The 20,961-nt window shown below is 37.2% G+C and overlaps 1 protein-coding gene across 1 annotated transcript in view; it reads right to left on the bottom strand.

Moving 5' to 3' along the window:
• LOC118616995 (ABI family member 3 binding protein) overlaps positions 1-20,961 on the bottom strand; it is a 188,635-nt gene that overhangs the window by 137,372 nt on the left and 30,302 nt on the right. Inside the window, exons 3-6 of the mRNA XM_036242520.1 lie at positions 18,107-18,175; positions 14,514-14,646; positions 1,349-1,530; positions 737-792 (exon numbers count right to left, since the gene is read on the bottom strand). Of these exons, the coding sequence (XP_036098413.1) occupies positions 737-792; positions 1,349-1,530; positions 14,514-14,646; positions 18,107-18,175 (440 nt within the window). The remainder of the gene's footprint in view (positions 1-736; positions 793-1,348; positions 1,531-14,513; positions 14,647-18,106; positions 18,176-20,961) is intronic.

Here is a 20,961-nt window from a genome sequence, read left to right on the forward strand (position 1 = left end):
AAACAATCACCTTAGCAAGATCATTTCTCTATCACTTCTATGTTATTCAAACCCATTTGCTGTCACTGAAAAGAATTCAGCATTTTTAAAAAATTCCATTTGGGTAGGTACTACCTTTTCTTTCCACGGGGCTACATGATCAATGGAGTATTCTGTGGACTATTTAATTGAACATAAAAAGATATTCATCCATATACATCATGCACACATTCAGTAGAGCTTTGCAACCATGAATAGTTTTCCATGTTCACCTTACTGCACGAAATAGAGGCTGGGCACATTAAAAACACAAACCAATTGCTTTATCGTTTTGAAAAGGGTTGGCTCTTAGGAGGAGGAAGTGGGAGAAAACAGAGGGAAGATTTGAACAGTAAAAATGTAAGTAGAGCATGTACCAATTTGCTCTTGAAACATGTTATAGTATAAAACAATCCACAGAAGATAATAAGCATACTCTCAAAATATCTGGAGTACTGAAGTACTAGAGTAACTATATTCAATATCAAACTTTTAGATCTTTAAACAAATTAAAGATGATCTTCTCTTATATATCCACCTCTGTTTTCTGAAAAACAAGCTAATTCCTGGAAGGTTAAGTATTTTTTACCTAATGCCCCATACATAGCTAATCAGTTGATCCAGTCTCAGCACCTAATAATAGGACTATTTCCTTAAATAAAACTACAATGCAAACACAATTTTTAAAAAACATTCTTGAAAATAACTTGGTACATACCACTGTGTTTACTTGGTCATAGGTACTTTGAATTTTCCCATTTACTTTGTTCATACCTAACAAAAACAAGGGGAAAATGACATTATTTTCATTTTTCTGGTTCCTAAATCACTTCTTAATGATCATTATGAAAACAATGACAATTACTCTCTAATGAGAGCATATTACTTTATTTACTATCATTTTAAACACTGTTTCCAATAAAGTTTTAGAATAAAGGGATAACAGGAAGAATGTCCAGGGGCCCCTAAAGCCTTTTTATGTTAACTTCTACTGGTGCAGCTTTTCATCTGCACATCTACACACATTATTTGTTTTTGGCTAAGTTGGTGTTCATCAGTCAGGGATTGATTTAAAATACTACGATGACCAATGAACTGTTATCAATGAAGGTATCAATTATGAATATCTTTTTTTAAAAAAGAAAAAACAGCACTCGTTATAAAAAGAAGGATTCTGAAATATCAGTACTCAACAAATTTTACTTTTGTGTTTCCTCAAATACAGATGAATTAACTCATCTCATATTATACAACTAATACATAATTAAAAATTGGATCATTAGAAGGAAAAGAAAATGTACAGAAAGCTTACTAAGTTCCTGGTACTTACTTCCAACAATAGTCTTGTGATTGAAAATCTTACTCCAAATTCCACCTTCTACATTGTCTTTCACTCCGAATTCATAAACTGTGTTGGGCTTTAGATTTTCTACAATTGTTTCAGTGGCTGGACAGAGTTGAAAAATCCATTTCTTTTCCTTATCTTTTTCTCTATAGCGAATTGTATAAAATCTGTTGAAAACCCAAAATATGATGCTTTAAAATCACAGGGAGATTCACAATGTTTGTTTTTGTTTTTTTCAAGTTTCTTAATACATCACAGACTCTTATCTACTCCAAGGACTACATTCAATATTAGCTTCTGTTTCAATTTTTTAAAAATTTGTAGAGCACATTAAAAAATACCTTAATACGTGCTGAAGTTTTGAATTTCTAATTGCAAGCTGGGGAACTGGGCAGCAGCACAGTTATGCAGAATGAAGATTTCTCAGTTCTATTATTGCTACTTTGCAAAATTAAAGTTGGGAAACACCAGATGTTCATTTTTTCCAGTTGTACATAGAACAGAACATAAGCACACTTTTATAGATGCTTAATGTTATAATTTCATAACTGTATGGATTCAAGCCTTTCACCCCATGGAAGCTGCATTAGAGGTATACCATTCAATTTTGTAAACCTGAAACTCTAAGATGCAACCAGGACTGCATTTCAAGGGTGAAATTTTCTTACTATTATAAACAAAAAATCAAGACCAATAGCCAAGCTAAGGGTACAATGAGAAAAATCAAACAATGTAAATTCAAGATCACCATTACGTATTTGCTTATGGCTTCATAATATTTCAGATATATATATAATGAAAATCTCCACCACTATTTTTTGCACCTTTATCGTATGCTAGATTTTACATATATTATCCTCTTTAATTGTCACAAAAACATCTTAAGTGGTTGAAATTATTAATCCCATTTTACAAATGTGATAACAGAACTTTGGAAAGATCACTGAACTTGCTCATTGTCACCCAGGTTGTGACTTTTACTAATAGCAATGGCAGAACCAGAATACACAGAAAGACTCCTCTGGCTTTGCTCTGAACATCCTCACTAAGAGAAGCAGCAGCTCAGGAAAGGGGACTTTATCACAACTGTATACAGTAATGAGAATGAATGAACTAGAGCTACATATATCAATATGAATAGATGTAACAAACAATATATTGAATGAAAATAGCAAATTACAAAATGATGCATATAGTTTCATGTCATTTATGTAAATATCAAAACACACAAACAAAATATGTTACCATATATTATTCTTGGCATTGTAAAGAGACAACATTTATGATAGTGCTTTGGCTCTCAGTGAGCAGGTAGGAAGATAAATGGCATCAAAGGTAGAAAAATTAAACTTTATCTGCTTTTTATTTTATTTATTTTTTCTTTTTCTTTTCAAATAAACATTCTAATAGATTAAAATGATAGCTATCACCCTGGCCAGTGTGGCTCGGTGATGAGAGCAACAGCCCACTCACTGAAGGGTCTTGGGTTCGATTCCTGGTCAAGGGCACATACTTGAGTTGCAGACCCAGTCAAGGCACATGTGGGAGGCAATCGATGTGTATCTTTCACATTGATGTTTTTCTCCCCCACCAGCCTCCATCCCTCCCTTCCATTTTTTCTTAAAAAAAAAAAAAAAAAATCAATGGAAAAATATCCTCAGGTGAGGATTAACAACCACCACCAAAAAAATTATAGCTGTCATGTACAGTGATGGAAAAATAGATGTTTGTCATACTTATAAAATTTTCTCTCAAAAATTTAGTATCTCTCTTTCACTTGCCACCCCAGCAAAATTAAATGGACAAAGATTCAGGTTAATTACTTTTATGCAAAGCTTTTTAAAAAAATCACTCTTCTAATAATGTTCGTGGATGAAAAAGGAGTTCTATGGAAAGTAACCTCATAGTGTGATCTGATTATAAATTCTCAACTGGGTACAGCTGGTGTGGCTCAGTGGTTGAGTGTCGACCTAAGCACCAAGAGGTCACCACTTTGATTCCTGTTCAGGGCACATGTCCAGGTTGTGGGCCCAATCACCAGTAGGGGACATGCAGTAGGCAGCCAATCGATGTTCTTTCTCTTCGATGTTTCTCTCTCTCCCTCTCCCTTCCTCTCTTTCTAAAATCAATAAAGGAAAAAAAATTCTCAACTGGGAGGGTCATCGTGGGTTGTCACAGACCAGGCACATAACATTTTAGTAAAAGGTTTCTCTTCGCCTGAAGCAAGCCTTGCCCATTTTTTTCTGCTCTTTTAGATTAACACACCTTAGAAATAAGCTATAACCACCCTCAAGACAGCACATAATTTTGTTAACTAGTCTATAATCCAATCCCCACCTTGCTTTCTCCTACTTCCACGTAATCTTTCTTACTTTTGTTCCCTAATTCCAAGTGCATAAAAGAAACTGCAAAACTGTCATCCTTGAGAGCATCTGAGATCTTGTTTCCCAGTGATAGTCATCAGTTTTGGCTCAAATAAATTCGTATAAAAATTCTCTACAGGTCTGGATGTTTCATACATTGACACATTTGTTGTGTACCCTCTTAATGCCAGGCACAAATTCTTGATGATACAAAAACAATTACCCAGCTTCTCTGGAAACAAAGGCCAGGACTGACTACATAATTGTTGGGGCTCATTGCAAAATGAAAACGTGGGGCCCCTTATTCAAAAATGATTAAGAATTTCAAGACAGTGACAGTAGAACATGAGACCAAGTGTGGGCACTTTTAAGTGGGGGCTCTGCAGCTGCACGGTCTGCATGCCCGTGAATTCAGCAGAAGGTTTACTGTTCAATAAGTGTTCAGAGAGAGGACATGCATTTGTATATTCAATCTACTTTTTTACAAGTCACAAACTAATGAACTGCTTGAAATTATTCATTATCGTGCTTCGTTCTAGTAGAAGCTGTCCCCAGGCTCCCCTTCCCCATTCCAAAGCAGCAAAAAGCAAAATGAGTGAAGGGGGCCGTTCCAGCCAAAATACGAAACGCTGCTAGACAAAAACGTTGCAGAATACTGATCTTCTGTGTCCTGTGAGTCGAATCAACAACAGTGGTTTGAAAACATATTTCTATTTATTTATTATTATTATTATTGTTATTATTATTTTTGTTAATCCTCACCCAAGGATATTTTTTCCATTGATATTTAGAGAGAGTGGAAGGGAGGGGGGAAAGGGAAAGAGAGAGAGAAATATTGATGTGAGAGAGACACATGGATTGGTTGCCTCCCACATACCCGGACCGGGGCTGGGGATTGAACCTGCAACCCAGGTATACATGCCCTTGACTGGGAATCAAACCCATGACATTTTGGTGCATAGGCCAATGCCCTAATCACTGAGCAACACTGGCCAAGGCTAAAAAAACACATTTGTTGACAAGTTTGATGCATGGGATTATTGTTTTTCCCTGCCCTGGCTAGGACAGGACTTTAGAGAAATGTGAAGTTAAAATCAGAGTAGATGGACTACCACCATTATAAATCTCTAGTTTGGATACATTTCTGACTCCTGAATTGCCTGCATGATCCAGGGGGCCCAGTGCTAACAGACTGCTAAAGGCCAGATTCCAGGGTTCCCAATAAGCTTGATTTTATGTCACCTTCCTAGGAGAAAAATGGGAAGGAGTTCTATCCTACACGTTATAAAAACAAAGCAAAACAAACACAGCCTGTAATATTTTTTTATTTTGATTACAAAGCCTTTGAAATACCCTCTCTTGTATTAAGTTTCTCAGAAAAAATAAATGTACAAGCAGCTAGCCCTTCTCCTCTGCTTCTGTCAGTTTGCTATCCTTGTGAACATTGGTTTGCTTGATAATTGTATCATATAGGCAAGTTTGAAATTCTAAAAGAGATAGTACACAAAACTATGTATTATAAAGTTTCCTTGATTTTAAAGAAAAATGTAGGTCTTATAATAATAAACAATGCTGTACAACCTAGCACACAGTAGGTTCTCCATAAATATTCCTGCAGTGAATAGGATGGATCCCTAGGTGCTCATAGGATCATTCTAAAATTAGAATGTAATTGCTCTAAATGGCCAGTGATTCAATCACCAAAAGATACTGGTTTAAACAAGTAGGTCTACATTATATTTTACAATGGTCAGTGTATAAGGTTTTACTTACCAAAACCCACTATTCCTATAGAATCAGTGCAAACTGAAGGAAAATACAATTAATGTCTACATTGTACATTTGCAGAGGGCTTAAGATTTTTTTCCCCGTTTATCCATACAATAAACTCTGAAGTGAGCAGAAAAAGAATTACTATGGAAAAAAGGAGAGGCCGAGAAATGTCTAAAATCTGTTAACCAGTGAGAGAGCCAGACAAATATTAATACCTTGAGTATTGCATTGGACTGTCTTTCTGCTAGGTGCTTGGCAAAAGGAGATGGTAAAAGACAGGTACAATGATCCAGACTGGAAGAAGTGTACAAGGAATCAGAATTCCTTTGAGCATTATTTAAGGCTTTTAATCTTTTGTTTTATTGTGTATTTACTATAACATATAGTCACGGACTTCCCATTACTGTCTATGGACACCCAGGATCTAATGTTGACTGCATCTTTTCTGTGGATGATTAAATTAAGGCACAAGTGCATGGAGAAACAACGGGCCATTAAAAATACAGGTAGCAGCTTGTGAATGTCATCAGAGAAGATCTCTGGAGAGCCTGCCTCTAGCAATTTGGATTTTAAGAACATAATCTCATATTCTAATTAAGGAGTAGAAAACTGTTGAAGGCAGTTTTCAGTTCCGCTGGCATCATTCTGTGCCTTTATGTCCTCGACAGTCTCAATACGGACAATAATTGTTATTATAGCTTAAAGAAATCTACAGCTCCTCAAAATGTTGCAGAGAAGGCAGAGAGTGGCTTGGCTGCCAATTAGTAGCACGACTTCGGGGGCGTCTCTTTGTCCACTTATATATAGATTTTCTCCATTGAAAAAGAAGGGGGATTGAACTAGATGATCTTTGAGATTGTTTCTGTTTCTAAAAATTTATTCAGACATTCTAATCTAATAAAATACAAAGGCAGAACATGGGGTAGAAACTTCAGACGTAAAAATTCCATAAACAAAATTTTTGAAGTAGCTGGCAGCGAATGGTACTAAGTGGAAACGTGGAAAAATGTCAAAATACAGTCTTTTCACAAACTAGGCTGGCTTGATGCCCATGGCTGGCCATCTGTAGCTTTCCATACTTTTTCAGCAATGTTTTTATTTTATATATTATTAACTACTATTATATTTCCTAAAATATCTATTCCACACATTTTTTTTGCTCTCCTCACATCAAAGTACACTTCCTTTAATTCCTTTGTCGATGCTCTTGTTTCCTGCCGCGCTGAGGCTGTGACTATGATAAATTCCGTCCTCACTCCCTTCCTCTCAGATTGTCTCTCTCCCCCTCACTCTCTCCTTGCCCCTCTGACTCTAGGGTTCTCCCTTCTTCTGAAAATTAAATGACTTGGTAATTTTATCTCATGTCCTTATTCCATCTGTTCTCCAACCATTCTCTTGATCCTTCAAGACCTTTCTTTGAGTGTAAACGATGTTGAAATATTTTCTATTGTATCCAAACAAAAATAAAACTGATGCTGGCTTCTTACCACTGCTACTATCTTTTAACACAAAATTTCTTGAAAGCAATCTACTTTCTTACCACTATTAATGCCTAAACCTTGTCCCAATGCAGTGTCTGACTCGTTAGGATAGTAAAACCTTACGATAAAATCCAATGACTTAATCCTCCAAGAATTTCATAACTACCTTAAAATCTACCCATCTTCTTTCTCAAACCTGTTCTAATTCCTTTAAAAATTTTTTAAAATAATCCTCACCTGAAGATATTTTTCCATTTATCTTCAGATAGAGTGGGAGGGAGGGAGAGAGAAACATTGATGTGAGAGGGACACATCGACTGGTTGCCTCCCGCACGACCCGACCAGGGTCAGGGACAAACCACAACCGAGGTATGTGCCCTTGACTGGAATCAAACCCAAGACTCATTGGTCTGTGGGCCGATGCTCTAACCACTGAGCCAAACAGGCCAGGGCCTGTTCTAATTCCCCTTGATTTCAGGTTTCTTCTTCCCTCATGTCCAATCAGTTTTCAAGCCGTGATTTTTCCTGCAGGATTCCTCTTGCACTTGTCTCTGCTCTATTCCTAAGTAGCTTTTAAGGGCCCAAATTAGGTCTTTATTATTTTTGAATTCTTGCAATAATTTTCAAACTGGTCAATCATTTCCAAAATCTCTTTTTTGTTATTGCCTACTGGCTTAAGCTCAACAAAAAGAAGTTTTTAATGTCAGTGTTATCTAAAATGTAATAGCTTGTCTGAAGTGGTAATTATAACATTATGTTATGAATAATTATAACAAATATAAAAAAAACTTTAAGACTAGCAGAAAATATGGTAGGTACCATTTGTTGAGTGCTCACTACATGCCAGACACTACGTTAACAGAGCCACATTTTAGTGTTAATTCATTAAATCTGACAACCTTATGAGATATTACTATTATTACCTCCATTTTATAGATGAGAAAACCAAGACTTAAAGCATTTAAGTAACCTGCCCAGGGCTACTTAGATTACAATAGAGCAGAATTTTATTGAGGTCAATCTGACCAGAATGTGTACCCTCAACATTCATGCTGTTACCATCGCTGGAGATACTCACTGCGGACCCTGGATGGGAGATATTATGGAGAACGTTCTAGGGCTGAAAGGACTGGATAGATGATTTTTAAGGCTTGTTCATGACATGCCAATTTTTTTTTTACGTGTGTTTATACGTGTGTTGAGATATACTATTATGAAACATGATTCTAGGTTCTTTGTGAGATGGAAGATGAATGGGACACCAGGCATAACTTGGACAATGAGCTCATAGTGCAGTGAGGGAGGCAGATGAATGTATGAATATAACTAAAGAAAGCAGGATGGAAAGCAAAGAGTGTTGAGGGTGGCTGGGTGTACCACCTTGCCTGAACTTGTAAACTGGACAGGCTGCCTTTTAAACCCCATCCTGGTGGGGCAATTTAAATAGATTCTTAAAGAAATTCTATCTTACAGCTGTATATGTACCACCGCTTTTTTATCCATTTGTCTACTGATGGACATTTGGGCTGTTTTCAGATCTTAACTATTGTAAATAGTGCTGCTATGAACATGGGGGTACATATATTTTTTCTGATTGATGTTTTAGTTTTCTTAGGGTATATTCCTAGAAGTGGGATCACTGGGTCAAATGGCATTCAATTTTTAATTTTCTGTGGTAACACCATATTGTTTTCCATAGTAGCTGCATCAGTCTGCATTCCCACCAGCAGTGCACTAGAGTCCCCTTTTCTCTACACCCTCGCCAACACTTGTTGTTTGATGATTTGTTGATGGCGGCCATTCTGACAGATATGAGGTGATACCTCATAGTTGTTTTAATTTGCATCTCTCTGATGATTAGTGATATTGAGCATTTCTTCATATGTCTCTTAGGCATTTCTATGTCCTATTTGGAGAGGTGTCTATTTAGATCCTCTGCCCATTTTTTAATTGGGTTGTTTGTCTTCCTTTTGTTGAGTTGTATGAGCACTCTATATATATTGGAAATTAACCCCTTATCTGATATATCATGGGCAATTATGCTCTCCCATACAGTGCATTGCCTTTCCATTTTGATGATTGTATCTTTTGCTGTGCAGAAGCTTTTGAGTTTGATGTAGTCCCATGTGTTCATTTTCTCCTTTGTTTCTGTTGTCTTAGGTGATATATTAGTAAAAATTCTGCCGCGTATGATGTCTGAAATTCTGTTGCCTACATTTTCTTCTAGGATTTTTATGGATTTATGAGTCACATTTAAGTCTTTTATCCATTTTGAATTTATTCTTGTGTATGGTGTAAGTTGATGGTCTAGTTTCATTTTTTTTGCATGTAGCTGTCCGATTTCCCCAACACCATTTATTAAAGAGGCTGTCTTTACTCCACTGTATGCTCTTGCCCCTCTTTGTCAAATATTAATTGAGCATATTGCCTTGGGTCTCTTATCCTTTGAGACAACATGGAGGGACCTGGAAAGTATTATCCTAAGTGAAACAAGCCAAACAGAGAAAGACAGATATCATATGATCTCACTTACTTGTGGAATATAATGAACATAAAAGTCTGAGGAATGGGGTAGTCCCAGAGATGTGGAGGTGGGGTACAGACTGACAACCCCCAGAAGAAGGAGTGGTGGGGGAGAGATAAACCACAGAACTTATATGCATGTGTGCATGAACAATGGACATGGACAACAAAGCTGGGGACAGGGTGGGGAGAGAGAGGGAGGGGAGTCAGTGGGGGAAAAAGGAGAAACATCTGTAACAAAAACAAATTAATTAATTAAAAAATAAAATATAATCAATAAAAGAAAACAAACAAACAAAAATAACAACCAAAAAAAGAAATTCTATGCTTTCTTTCACCAGGCAGAGGGGAGCTGGTGGAGAGTCTTCAGCAGGTGAATGAAGGTGAGCAGTGATGAAGGAAGCTAGATTTATCAGTAGTGGAAGCATTAAAGAGAAACCAGAGGGGAGAATCTCAATAGGCTGTAGTCCAGATATGAGATAACAAAGCAATGAATCATAGAAGGAGCAGAATAAACAGGGGAAAAAAGGAACAGATCAAAGTTCTATTTCTATGAAAGAATTGATGAGACTACATTCCTTATAGGATATACGTACCAAGAAAAGTACAAATAAAAATCAAAACTGAATTTTCAAACTTGAAAAGAGGGAAGTTAAAGTGATGGAAAAAGTATAAAAAATATGAATTTAGTTTGATTTTGAGGTGCTGGCCACCATTACCTTGTTAACCTAATAAAAATATTCCATGGGCAACTAAAAAGTTAGTCTTAGAATTTTGGAAATGGGTTAAGTCTGAGGTTCAGCATTGGAAATCATTTACATCTTTACCATCCCTGCTGTTCTCTGTAGAACAACCACTTGGTGATTCCTGGGAGCTTTCAGAAAGGTAGACTCTCAGGCTCTTCCTCAGGCCTGTGAATCTCCCAATGATTTACATGCATGTCGAAGTCTGAGAAGCACTGTCCTTCATGTCGGTGGCAGTAAAAGGCAGGGCCTAGATGAGGTAAGGAGGATACAGAGATGAGGAATCCAAGGATAGAACACTAGTCCATATTTTGGAAGTAAGACAACAAGTAAGAGAGGAGAAAAAAGGTAAGAAAAATTGAAATAAAAAGATGAAAGAAAGAAAGAGTTCAAGAATGGATGACGGCCAACAGAGAGATTAAAAAGAGAAGATTCTACTGGATTTAACAAGTAACTGATCACTGATGACCACAAAGAGAAGTTGCAGTGAATGGTTGAAAGGGATGGAAGCCAGTGAAAGGGAATAAAGTCTGTATGGGTGGTACAGAAATCAGGAATATGCGAGCAGATCACTCTAAGAAGTTTTGCGATTAAGAGAAGAGATTAGAAAGTAGCTTGGCAGACGTAACAGGACCAGCAGAAGATTTTGTTTTCAGGTCGGGAACTCAAGCACATTTGCAGCAACCAACGGGCACATGTAGAAGAGAAAGGCTTACAGATGCGGAGGGGAGGCGGTGATGAGCACTGTCTGGAGTCAAAATGTGCCCCTTGGAAAGAAGAGGAAGACACATAAAAATAAATTTGGGCTGAAGAAAGAGTAAGTTGATGGCAGATACTCTACATTTCCTCAGTATTGCAGAAGCAGGTGGAGTAGGGGAGAAAGGAGCCGGGGAAAGCAGCCAGGGCGCTATTTCCACGATCGATCGGGTGAGGTGAGGAGTGCCTGGACTGAGACCACTGGCGTGGAAACAGAGAAATCAGTGATAACGATATGTATGTGCACACTTCCCAAAGACAAGACCAATATAACTTGGGGGCTCATTAGTCATAGGAGATGAAAAATAAAAATGAGTAAAGCCTCAAATTAGGGTGAGTGGAAGAATTCTGATGCTTCAGAAAGTAAGAAAAGTGAGGTGCAACGTCAATAAAGAAAGTATGAGTTCATTGTTGTCATGTTAAGTTTGAAGTAATGGTAAGACATAGAAGTAGAAATGCTGACATTTCACTGTTTATTATTCAGTATGCATTTACTGAAGGCCTACTATATACAGGTGATGCTGAGCCCAGGAACTGGAGAGATAATGGTGGTTTAGATACATATGATCTGTCCTCACAGAACTTAAAACTTCATGTGGCAAGACAAATGGGTAACAAGGCATGGGGTTCATTCAGGTAAGAATTTACAAACATTGAAAATACCTGCTTCTTAAAGCCTTGGTGAGGTGGGAAGTGTCAAGAGCTTGCTCTGGACCGACTGAGAAGGAGGCCCTCATTTTGCATTATGAGTAAATAAATACAGTATGAAAGTTAGAATGATATCTAAATGAATCATAAAACTTTAATAAATTGGCAAAGTAGAGAGAACTAAAGCAATCTTAAATGATTTAAGTTGGAAACATGGGAAGGAAAAAATACGCTATTAATGGTGAAATAAATTTTAGTTAAAAACATGTTTTACTCTTCATCTGGGCCAATTTGGAAAGCTTTCTTTAGACCTTAGATTTATCGAGGACAAGTGTAACGTTCTTCCATTCAAAATCCATTAAAACTAAAAACTGTAAATTAAGCACATCTATTCTCCACTGTGAACTCAGGAAAGGATTGAAAAACGGGGAGACACATATGGACCTTATGAACAGAAACATGTCCCACAAAGGGTAAATCAATATTTCATCAATATTTCCAAGTTTAAAACAAACAAACTAAAACAAAAAAACAGGTTTTTTTCTCATTGAAAACTTACTACAGGAAGTTTTTTTTGACCCAGGAAGTCCAAAATCAAAGTAAAAAGCAAAAACTTCTCTAATAAATTATTTGCATTTGTGTTAGATAAATGGGGCTATCCAACTAGCCAATGTGAAATGATAAAATGATTTTTTTTTTTTTTTAAAGAATCAGAGACTCTACACAGGGGGCCAAATATTAGAGTTCAATGAATTAAAATAACATCAGTTGGTGTTTCTGTGGCTAGCCAAGGGCATTCCTATTTCAACGGTTATGTAAGAAGATACTCTGGAAGGAAAACTTCAGCTGTATTAACCTTCCAATTTTTGAGAAGCAATCATTCCCTATAGTTATTATTGCTTATTCTAACCTACTACATTAGCCTAAATTCTAAAAACATCTGCACGATCATGTGAGAGTGAGTTTGTCCAAGTCTGCTTCTAATTACACTCATTTAGATTTGTTCTGGTGGATTTATTTGGCTGCTTATACTGAGTACAGTATTTCCAGAGCTTTTAAATAGGGACTGTAATTTCTTCTCAAATACCACGAAGACTAAAATGTCAGCTCTTTATTAACTGTACCAACTGGGGAGAAAGGAGCCATAGTAAGTACAATTCACAAATACTTCAAGTGCTTCTTTTGAGCCATCACCATTTAATTCTTCCCTTTTAGTCCTGTCCTAACAGTTCCCTATTTCTGTCAGGGATGCCTTGATTCACTCACTCACTCAAATGTAAAAGCTTGCAAGCATCTTGACATGCTATTATTTAATTTTTAAAGGAACTTTATTCTAAATGGCTTTATTTATTTTAAATATTGTGATTTGACAGGCATGAGTGCGTCTGTTTGATGAGAAGAGCAGAGCCAGGGCTGGAGGTGAGGTGCACGGCTGGTCTAAGTAACTGGGCCTGTGAGCCAACCGCCTTGATTCCAATCCGAGCTCCACTGAGCCGCCTGCTCCTCTACCTTCCCCACGTTTGGAATCTGCTTGTGCTGTCAGGTCCTGACAACAGCGATCAGTTAGCACTCTTTAGATCAATTCTTTCATGGAAGGGTCAGTAGGACCAGGTGAAATTGAAGGAAAGGCTTGTGGACAGAGGAGGAAATCATGTCCAAATCATGCCACAAGAATTTGTAGTTACTGAACCTCAAGAATTTATCAAGCAAGTTGAATGACCATTAAAATCAACTGAATTTTGCTACAAGTGTACCAAATTTCTCTCTTTCTCTCTCCTCTCTCTCCCATTCCTTCCTTTCCTCCCTCTTTACTTCTCTCCCTCCCCCTCTTTGCCTTTCCTTTTAAATAAGAGATTAAGAAAAATTACTTTTAAAAAGAAAGCAATTTATAGATGTTTATTTTCTCAGCATTGGCACCCTGGGCCAATCCACTAGAAACTGGAATTATCACAAAAAGCATGTTCTTTCAAGAGTCTATTTTCCAAACCAATTAAGTATGGGTTTAGTAGTGGGTGAAATGAAAAAAAATTTTTTTTCAGTTCTTTGAAACATCTCAAAATTATTTTTCAAAAAATTTGGTTTTGGCAATATCTTCTGCATGCCTTTTCCCCAAAATTTCCCCTTCAGAGCTGCGGAATGGACATGTGAAGGGAAATTTAATTCTTTCTTAGTCTAGATTTCCTAATCAAAGTCATATGAAAGGTACTTTTGAGGACTTATAAACATCTTTAAAGGTCTTTCTTTTTAGTTCAACTTAGACAAATAAAAATAAGCACTATGTAAATAGATATTTGGCCAAAAAGTGCATGAAAACGTGCTCAATACCTTAGTACCTGAGAAATGCATATCAAAATGGTAATGAGATATGACTACGCTAGAATAACTAAAATGAAAAGTACCAACAATATTTAATGCTGGTGAGAATGTGGACCAACCTGAATCCTTTATATATTGGTTGTGGGAGTGTAAATGGAAAAGTTAGGCCACAAAACAAAACAAAACAAAACATTAAATATACAACCTTCCTGTGAACCAGCAACCTTTCCCACTTTTAACAGTTTTTCCTGTCTTCAGCCTCATCCTCCGAGCTTTTGTTCCACTTCTCACTGGTACTCTCCATTTGCTATGGGGCATAGCCTTCCTTGTAGTTTATTCTTTGTTAAGAAAATACACTTGCATGTGTTTCTGTTCTATTAGGTCTTTGCATTCCCCTTATACCCAGAATAGGCTGGACTGCTAAGAGGTGATCTGTAAAGGCTGATGATGCTAATAGTTACACATTCCTCTAAAGCATGTACACATACTATTAAAACAAGGACTAATTTTCACATGAAACACAAAGTCTACCATTATGATGAATTACCTGTCATTGGGACAGTGACTCGGCAATGTCCAGTCATGGTGTGGGTTAATGAGAAAACCCCAGGACAGGAAGACGGAGCTTGGGGTCAGAGTGCCAACCACCAGCTGGAGAGGTTTGCGAGAGCGTGTTTTGCCTATGGAGGGAACATACAGGTTAATTCCAGTAACATTTAGTGTATTTTCATGATTGGGGTAAATGCATAAAGATGACTTGGTAAGATGATGAAGAGTGTGAAAGTATAAAGTTTCTTTCTTTTTATATAATGCACAAATATTAATTCTTTGACAATAAATTTAAGAATGAGACAGTTCTTTTTGATATTTATGTGTGTATGTATATGTGTATATAGTCATAAATGTGTAGCAAATAAGCTATATTTAATTATATTTAGTTTTTATTTTCTTGTGAGTCAGAGATGAATATGGAGGTCTTGGCTATTACCAGTGAAATAAACAAACACACACACATTTACATATACATACACAGACTGTATTCACATATACATATGCGTGTGTGTGTTTATATACACGCGTGCATGCGCATGCACACACACACTCCATTTCTTTTACCGACAAAAATAAACACACATTTATTTTTTTTTCTGGGGCTGTGAATTAGTGTGAAATAACATTTAAGAAGGAAAAAGAAAGCTTAGCATCTAGATTGTAGGTAGGAATAACAGGAAACACAGTTGTTCTGGTGGGACATGTAGCTTTGGGCAATGCCTAGAGTGATGCTGATAAATCACTGTAGATTGTTTTCCAGTTTATAGGGGGAAATATTTGCATTTTCAAAAATATGTGAAACTGCAAGAATGAAAACAGTGGAAAAGGGACAATCGTCAACCATGGAAACCAACACTGGCTCAGTAAAAAAAAATCAGAGTGCATAAAATAAAAAATCCAACAGCAGACCTTATAAAACTACGCAGAGCTAATGTAAAACACATGTAGTTTGTATTCATTTCATGAAACTATGGGTGTTGTATTCGCTCTAGAAGAAACATGTGTTATCTTAATCTAATGCAGTGGGAAGCAGTGGTTAGGCAGGTACCCCTTGTATGAGCTTAGTGAAGGTTAGCAGAACCCAACACCCTTGAAAATCATACCATATGTTGCTTCTACTAGATTTAAGTTCTGCAAATTATTATTCCAGTGAAAAACTTTCTGAACCCAGAAAATGCATAACCTAGCGATGATAAATTGCCTCACTGTAACATAGCTGGATTTTTAAAAGATTTTAAATAATTTTCAATGATAGTTATCATTTACTTGGTTGCAAACATGCATTTTTACTTCTCTGTATAATTTTCCAGATCCGCCCATCATAGTACCTTGTATGATTGTGATTCAAAGGGTTCAAGTCTGGCCAACGAGGCGGGCAGATTAGAATTTGAGATGAGGGTAGGGGCATGTATAGTTTGAAAAAGGCCTGGGGTGATTCTGGTATGCCTTTTCCCACCTCCAAGTTGATTTTCACTAATGTAATCTTATTTTGCAGATAAATATAGGCCCAGAGAAGTTTCAAGGGTGACCAATATAACACCAAAAGCAAGGTCAAGACTCAAATCTCCTGCAATGTAATCTAATTTTCTGTTTACTACATTATTGGTTTAGCTCACAACATATGAATAAAGGCCACTTAGAGACCAAAAATACATTTTTTTTTCTCACAAGGAAACCTATACTACATAACCACCAAATAATCATTTCACTAAGTTTGGATTTTAATATAAAAAAATCATTAAATAATTAAAATTTCATTTTAATCATTAAAATTAAAATGAATGAAAGCGAATCCATTAGTCATTGTATCATTCTCAAATGCAGAGTTCCAAAACAAAAATTATATCTGTCGCCTGAGAGGAAAGGTGGGGTACTACATCCTGAGAAGATGGAACAGCTTCCTGCACTGGTCCTCACAAAGTGGAAAATAACTCCACGGCCAGTGTCACAGAAGCTCCGAGATGAAATGGAGTTAATAAGGTGCTATTAAGGTGCAATCACTGTCTCGACTTTCCTTATAAATTTTTGTATATTTTATGATCATATCTGCATTGAGAAACAGTTCAATGACTAGGAAGCCAGAATCCCATGGAACCAGACTCATGCTTCTTGACTTTATTGTTAAATATTTTGAAAAAGTGGCTTGAAATATTGTGAATATATTTATTATGAAGAGTATGGAAAGCTGCCTGGATTAACAAGTTGTAGGGAGTGATTGAAATTTTCCTTGGGCTTTGGATAACATAAAAGGTCAGGGAAAGGAATGCGTATTTTTGAAAATGCTTCACCATTTATTGCTTCTCTTAAAAGAAGTGAAAAACAACAGAAGGAGGGGAGGAGAGGGGAAAGAATTGTGGCAACTGATTGATGCTAACCAGGCTTGGCTGATAAATCTAGAAGACAGGACACACAGCTGCCGAGGGCCCCTTTGCTGCGTATATTTAAAGACCTGTACTCTCCCCACCCATTTCATACCTTAAAAAAGATGTAACAAAAATAAAACAAAAAAGATCCTTTTTGTGTGTAGCACCCAGTGTACTATAAAAGATAAGTGTGATTAGGAAATAATTATTTTGAGAACAGTTTGCATTGGAAAACAAGATCAACTCTCTCTACAGAGTTAGGAAGGTGTGGTGTCAGGTGGAAAATTATATTCACAGCTCTGCTGGTCCTTCCTTAAAGCAACGGCCAGCTCATTCGGTCTGAGAAGAAACTTCAGTAGTGAAATTGGGACGGCTTCAAGGAGGATTTGAATCTTCCTTCAGTCATGCACATGGTGTCGATGTTCCTATTTCAAAACCTCCTCACCTGGGAGATGGGTGATGCGTGGCTGTTTCACGAAAGGGGTCCTTCTATCTCTGACTGAATAAAAGCTAAGTGCCGATCCATTTAATCCAACACATATCACTGAGCTATGTTTTTGAAACATAAACCATCTCCTTCTGCCAAGGTTAGAATCAAAATTTGCCTTCAAAATTTGAAGGGCACAACAGCAGGCATGAGTTCACACGTTTCAAAATGACAGAACAGGGACAACTCTCTGTGAGCACCGGCTGTGTGCTGGGCCCTGTCCTAGGTGTGGCATATCCAGGAGCTCATTTAAGTCTCACAATGACCTAATTATGCAGGAGAAAGGAGGCACAGAGAGGTTTGCTAGTTTGCCTAAAGCCCTGCAGTTTGTATATGAGGGTACTAGGACAGGATCCCAAGAAATCATAGCCACCACCAGGCTATGCTACTAACCTGTTGACCCCAAGTCTGCTGAGCATGTTTCATCTTCTAATCTATATTCTTTTTTTTTTTAAATGTTTTTTATTGATTATTTAGAGAGAGAAAAAAAATCAATGTGAGAGATACATCAATTGGGTGCCTCCTACACACCCTCACTAGGGATGGAGCCCAAAACCCAGGCATGTGCCCAACCAGGAATTGAACTGAGACTTCTCAGTCCATGAGACGATGCTCAATCCACTGAGCCACAGCGGCTGGGCTAATCTACATTCTTAAGGCACTGGGTCTCCATGCGTAGAAAAGAGATGAAAAGCCATAGATGAGAGTTCATTAAAAAAAAAAAAGAACAAAAAATACCTGAACATGACTTCTTTTGACTTGGTGGAGGAGCAGGTCGCACAACGATGAGATATTTAGGCTCTGCATCTGGAAATAATAGTAACTTTATTAATGAAATTCTTTGAGAACGAGCAGCATTTGCCACAGCACACCCATGTCCTGACTCAGCGTTCCCGACTTTAGTCATCATAACCACAGTGGATGAGAGGACCCAGGAATTCGGAAAGTTAATACCTTGTAAACAGTTCAGTTTGGTTCGGTTTTTAAAATAAAAATTAAATTCAGATTTTTAAAACCAAATGTACAGGGATAGGGGATAGGTCTTAAAAGAATCTCACTAGACATGGATTTCATGTCACTTCTTCATCAATCCTTTCCTTCGTAAAGATATTAAATAATCAAATCATATCTTAAATAATCAGATTATGCATATTCTGTCACCCTATTCTTCACAGAGGGTCAGCCTGATGCTAAAATCAGAGAAGAAAACCCCTATTGGTTTAAGACACTGGACATGTCACCTGTTGCATGATCTGAAATTGCTCATTTTTGTGAAGATACATTTATAATGCCCTATTATTTTAATCCCATTGCATAATTTCTCAGTCAGTTCTTATATCAAACAAATAATTTTTATGAATAATTTTTAAACAAACTTACAATTTTAGGTTGCTATAATTTTCACCTAAAGTATGCCAATGGAAAATAGATAATCTCTTTTAAAAATATTTAGGTTTTAAATAAAATGATGTTTAAACAATCAGTATGCGCTAAGTCAATCATGAGCTAATAATTTATTAAATGATCTTTTTAAAATTGATGTTTCTGAGATGAATGGTTTGTTTCAATACATACAATAGGACAAACACATTTTGGATATACTGAACAGCATTTCATAAGCAGCTCCACTGAATTAACTAATTGATGGGTATTATTTACAACATTTCTTCAGTAACTTTGGATTCTGAAACTCATTCTACTCCCAAGTTTCATTCAGATGCTCACCCCTGTTTGCTCAGGCAGATCTCACGTTTGTACTGTTTACATTCTGGGTTGAAACAGCTCCCCTCCGTGAATTTGCAACACAGGCCTTCTCTGCCCAAGGCTTACAGCGCTGACCTCATCCTCAGGCAAAGGCAACCTGGCAATTCAACTGCCTTTAATGACTCCAGCCTTTGTCTTTTTCTGGATATCTCACAGCCCTTTTTGCTGTAACCTGCTGGGTAATTACCACAGCAAAAAGCACACCAGGGACCTCCTTGAACTGACTTCAGAGCTTTGCCTGTTTATTATAGTTGCTTCATGATCACAACACAGATCAAGGAGCATTCATTGTGTTTCAGATCCCAAGTGTTGGACAGCATATCTTGCTTCGTGAAGCTTATATTGGGAATGTTCTCAACCTAAATCAAGTCTCCTAGTAGAAATACAATAGCCATTTCCTGATTTTATTTGGGATATAAAGTGATAGAGGTATTTAGAAACTACCATGTATTGAGTATGTTCTATGTGCAGGATACTTGTTAAGCACTTTAGATTCATAACTTAATTATTCCTCATGGCAATCCTACCTGACACATCTTATCATCACCCCAATTCGTAGATGAGATCACTGAGGCAGACAGCTTCATGGGCATGCAACATGTACAGTCACACCAAGTCCCATGCCCCAAAGGGTCCCAAACTTGGTCTAATAACCTGCTGTTACCATCTTGAAATTCTTCATACTTTTTTCTTTAACTTTGTGTTTTGCAAGGGAAGTTGGATAGGACAATGAAGTGTGTATGTGTGAGCAGAGGAGACAGGAACAATATGCATGTCTGCAGTTCTTCCCATTCACATACAGCATTAAGATGCCCCATTAGCCAGCATTTCAAAGGATCCATGCTTGCCTAGGAGCTCAGCAAGACTCGAAGGTAGGGGACACTGGCAGCTCTGGGAGGCCAACTTCCCATTTGAACTAGAACTTGGTTCGATGCAGAAAGAAGGCAATGGCATTTAAGAAACACAAATGGCTCAGCCAGTGTGGCTCAGTGGTTGAGCCTCGACCCATGCACCAAGAGATCGCCAGTTCAATTCCCGGTCAGGGCACATGCCTAGGTTGTAGGCCGATCCCCAGTGGGGGGGCTTGCAGGAGGTGGTCAATCGATGTTCTCTCTCATAGATGTTTCTATCTCCCTCTCCCTCTCCCTTCCTCTTTCTCTAAAAATCAATAAAAAAAAGAAAAAAACTTTAAAAAAAGAAACACAAATGACCAAGAAATCCTATATTCTTTCTTCCTCATGTTACTTCTTGTATTCACCAACTAGTACATGCTGAACATGATGATGTAGAAGGGATAGTCAGAGCAACCCCTAGTTCCTTTTCTTTTCAGTTCTTCTATACTCATAAGCAAGGCAAAGGCAGAGTAGTGGTAGAATGTGCACATATTGAGAAATGAAGTGAAAAGCTGAGTTAATTTTGCATACTTTCTCTATTCTGGTAAGAATAAAATACATATGCATGTATGCACTACAAAATGCAAATTGTGTAACGTCAGTGATCCTGCTTAGGAGTTAAAAGCTGCTACATTTGCACATAAAACTAGCATTGCACAATATACTGATAAATGGTAAAATTCATGCTGATAAAAACATTAATATTTGTTTACCTAGGTGACATTAAGTAGCAAATGAAATAACACCATGACAAGTTGAGAGAGAAACTCTGGAAGAAAGGGAAAACTTTGTATTTTAGTTTGTTTAATGGCATTTTTTCCCCTGCTTTTTGAACCAGGGATCCTTCATTTTTATTTTGCACTCAGCCCCATAAATTATGTTGCTATCTTAATCTAGTCTTCAAAGTGCCCTTTCATTAAAACTCTGGAATTCACT

The sequence above is a fragment of the Molossus molossus genome, unplaced genomic scaffold, assembly GCF_014108415.1.
Source record: "Molossus molossus isolate mMolMol1 unplaced genomic scaffold, mMolMol1.p scaffold_m16_p_5, whole genome shotgun sequence".
Lineage (NCBI taxonomy): Eukaryota > Metazoa > Chordata > Mammalia > Chiroptera > Molossidae > Molossus > Molossus molossus.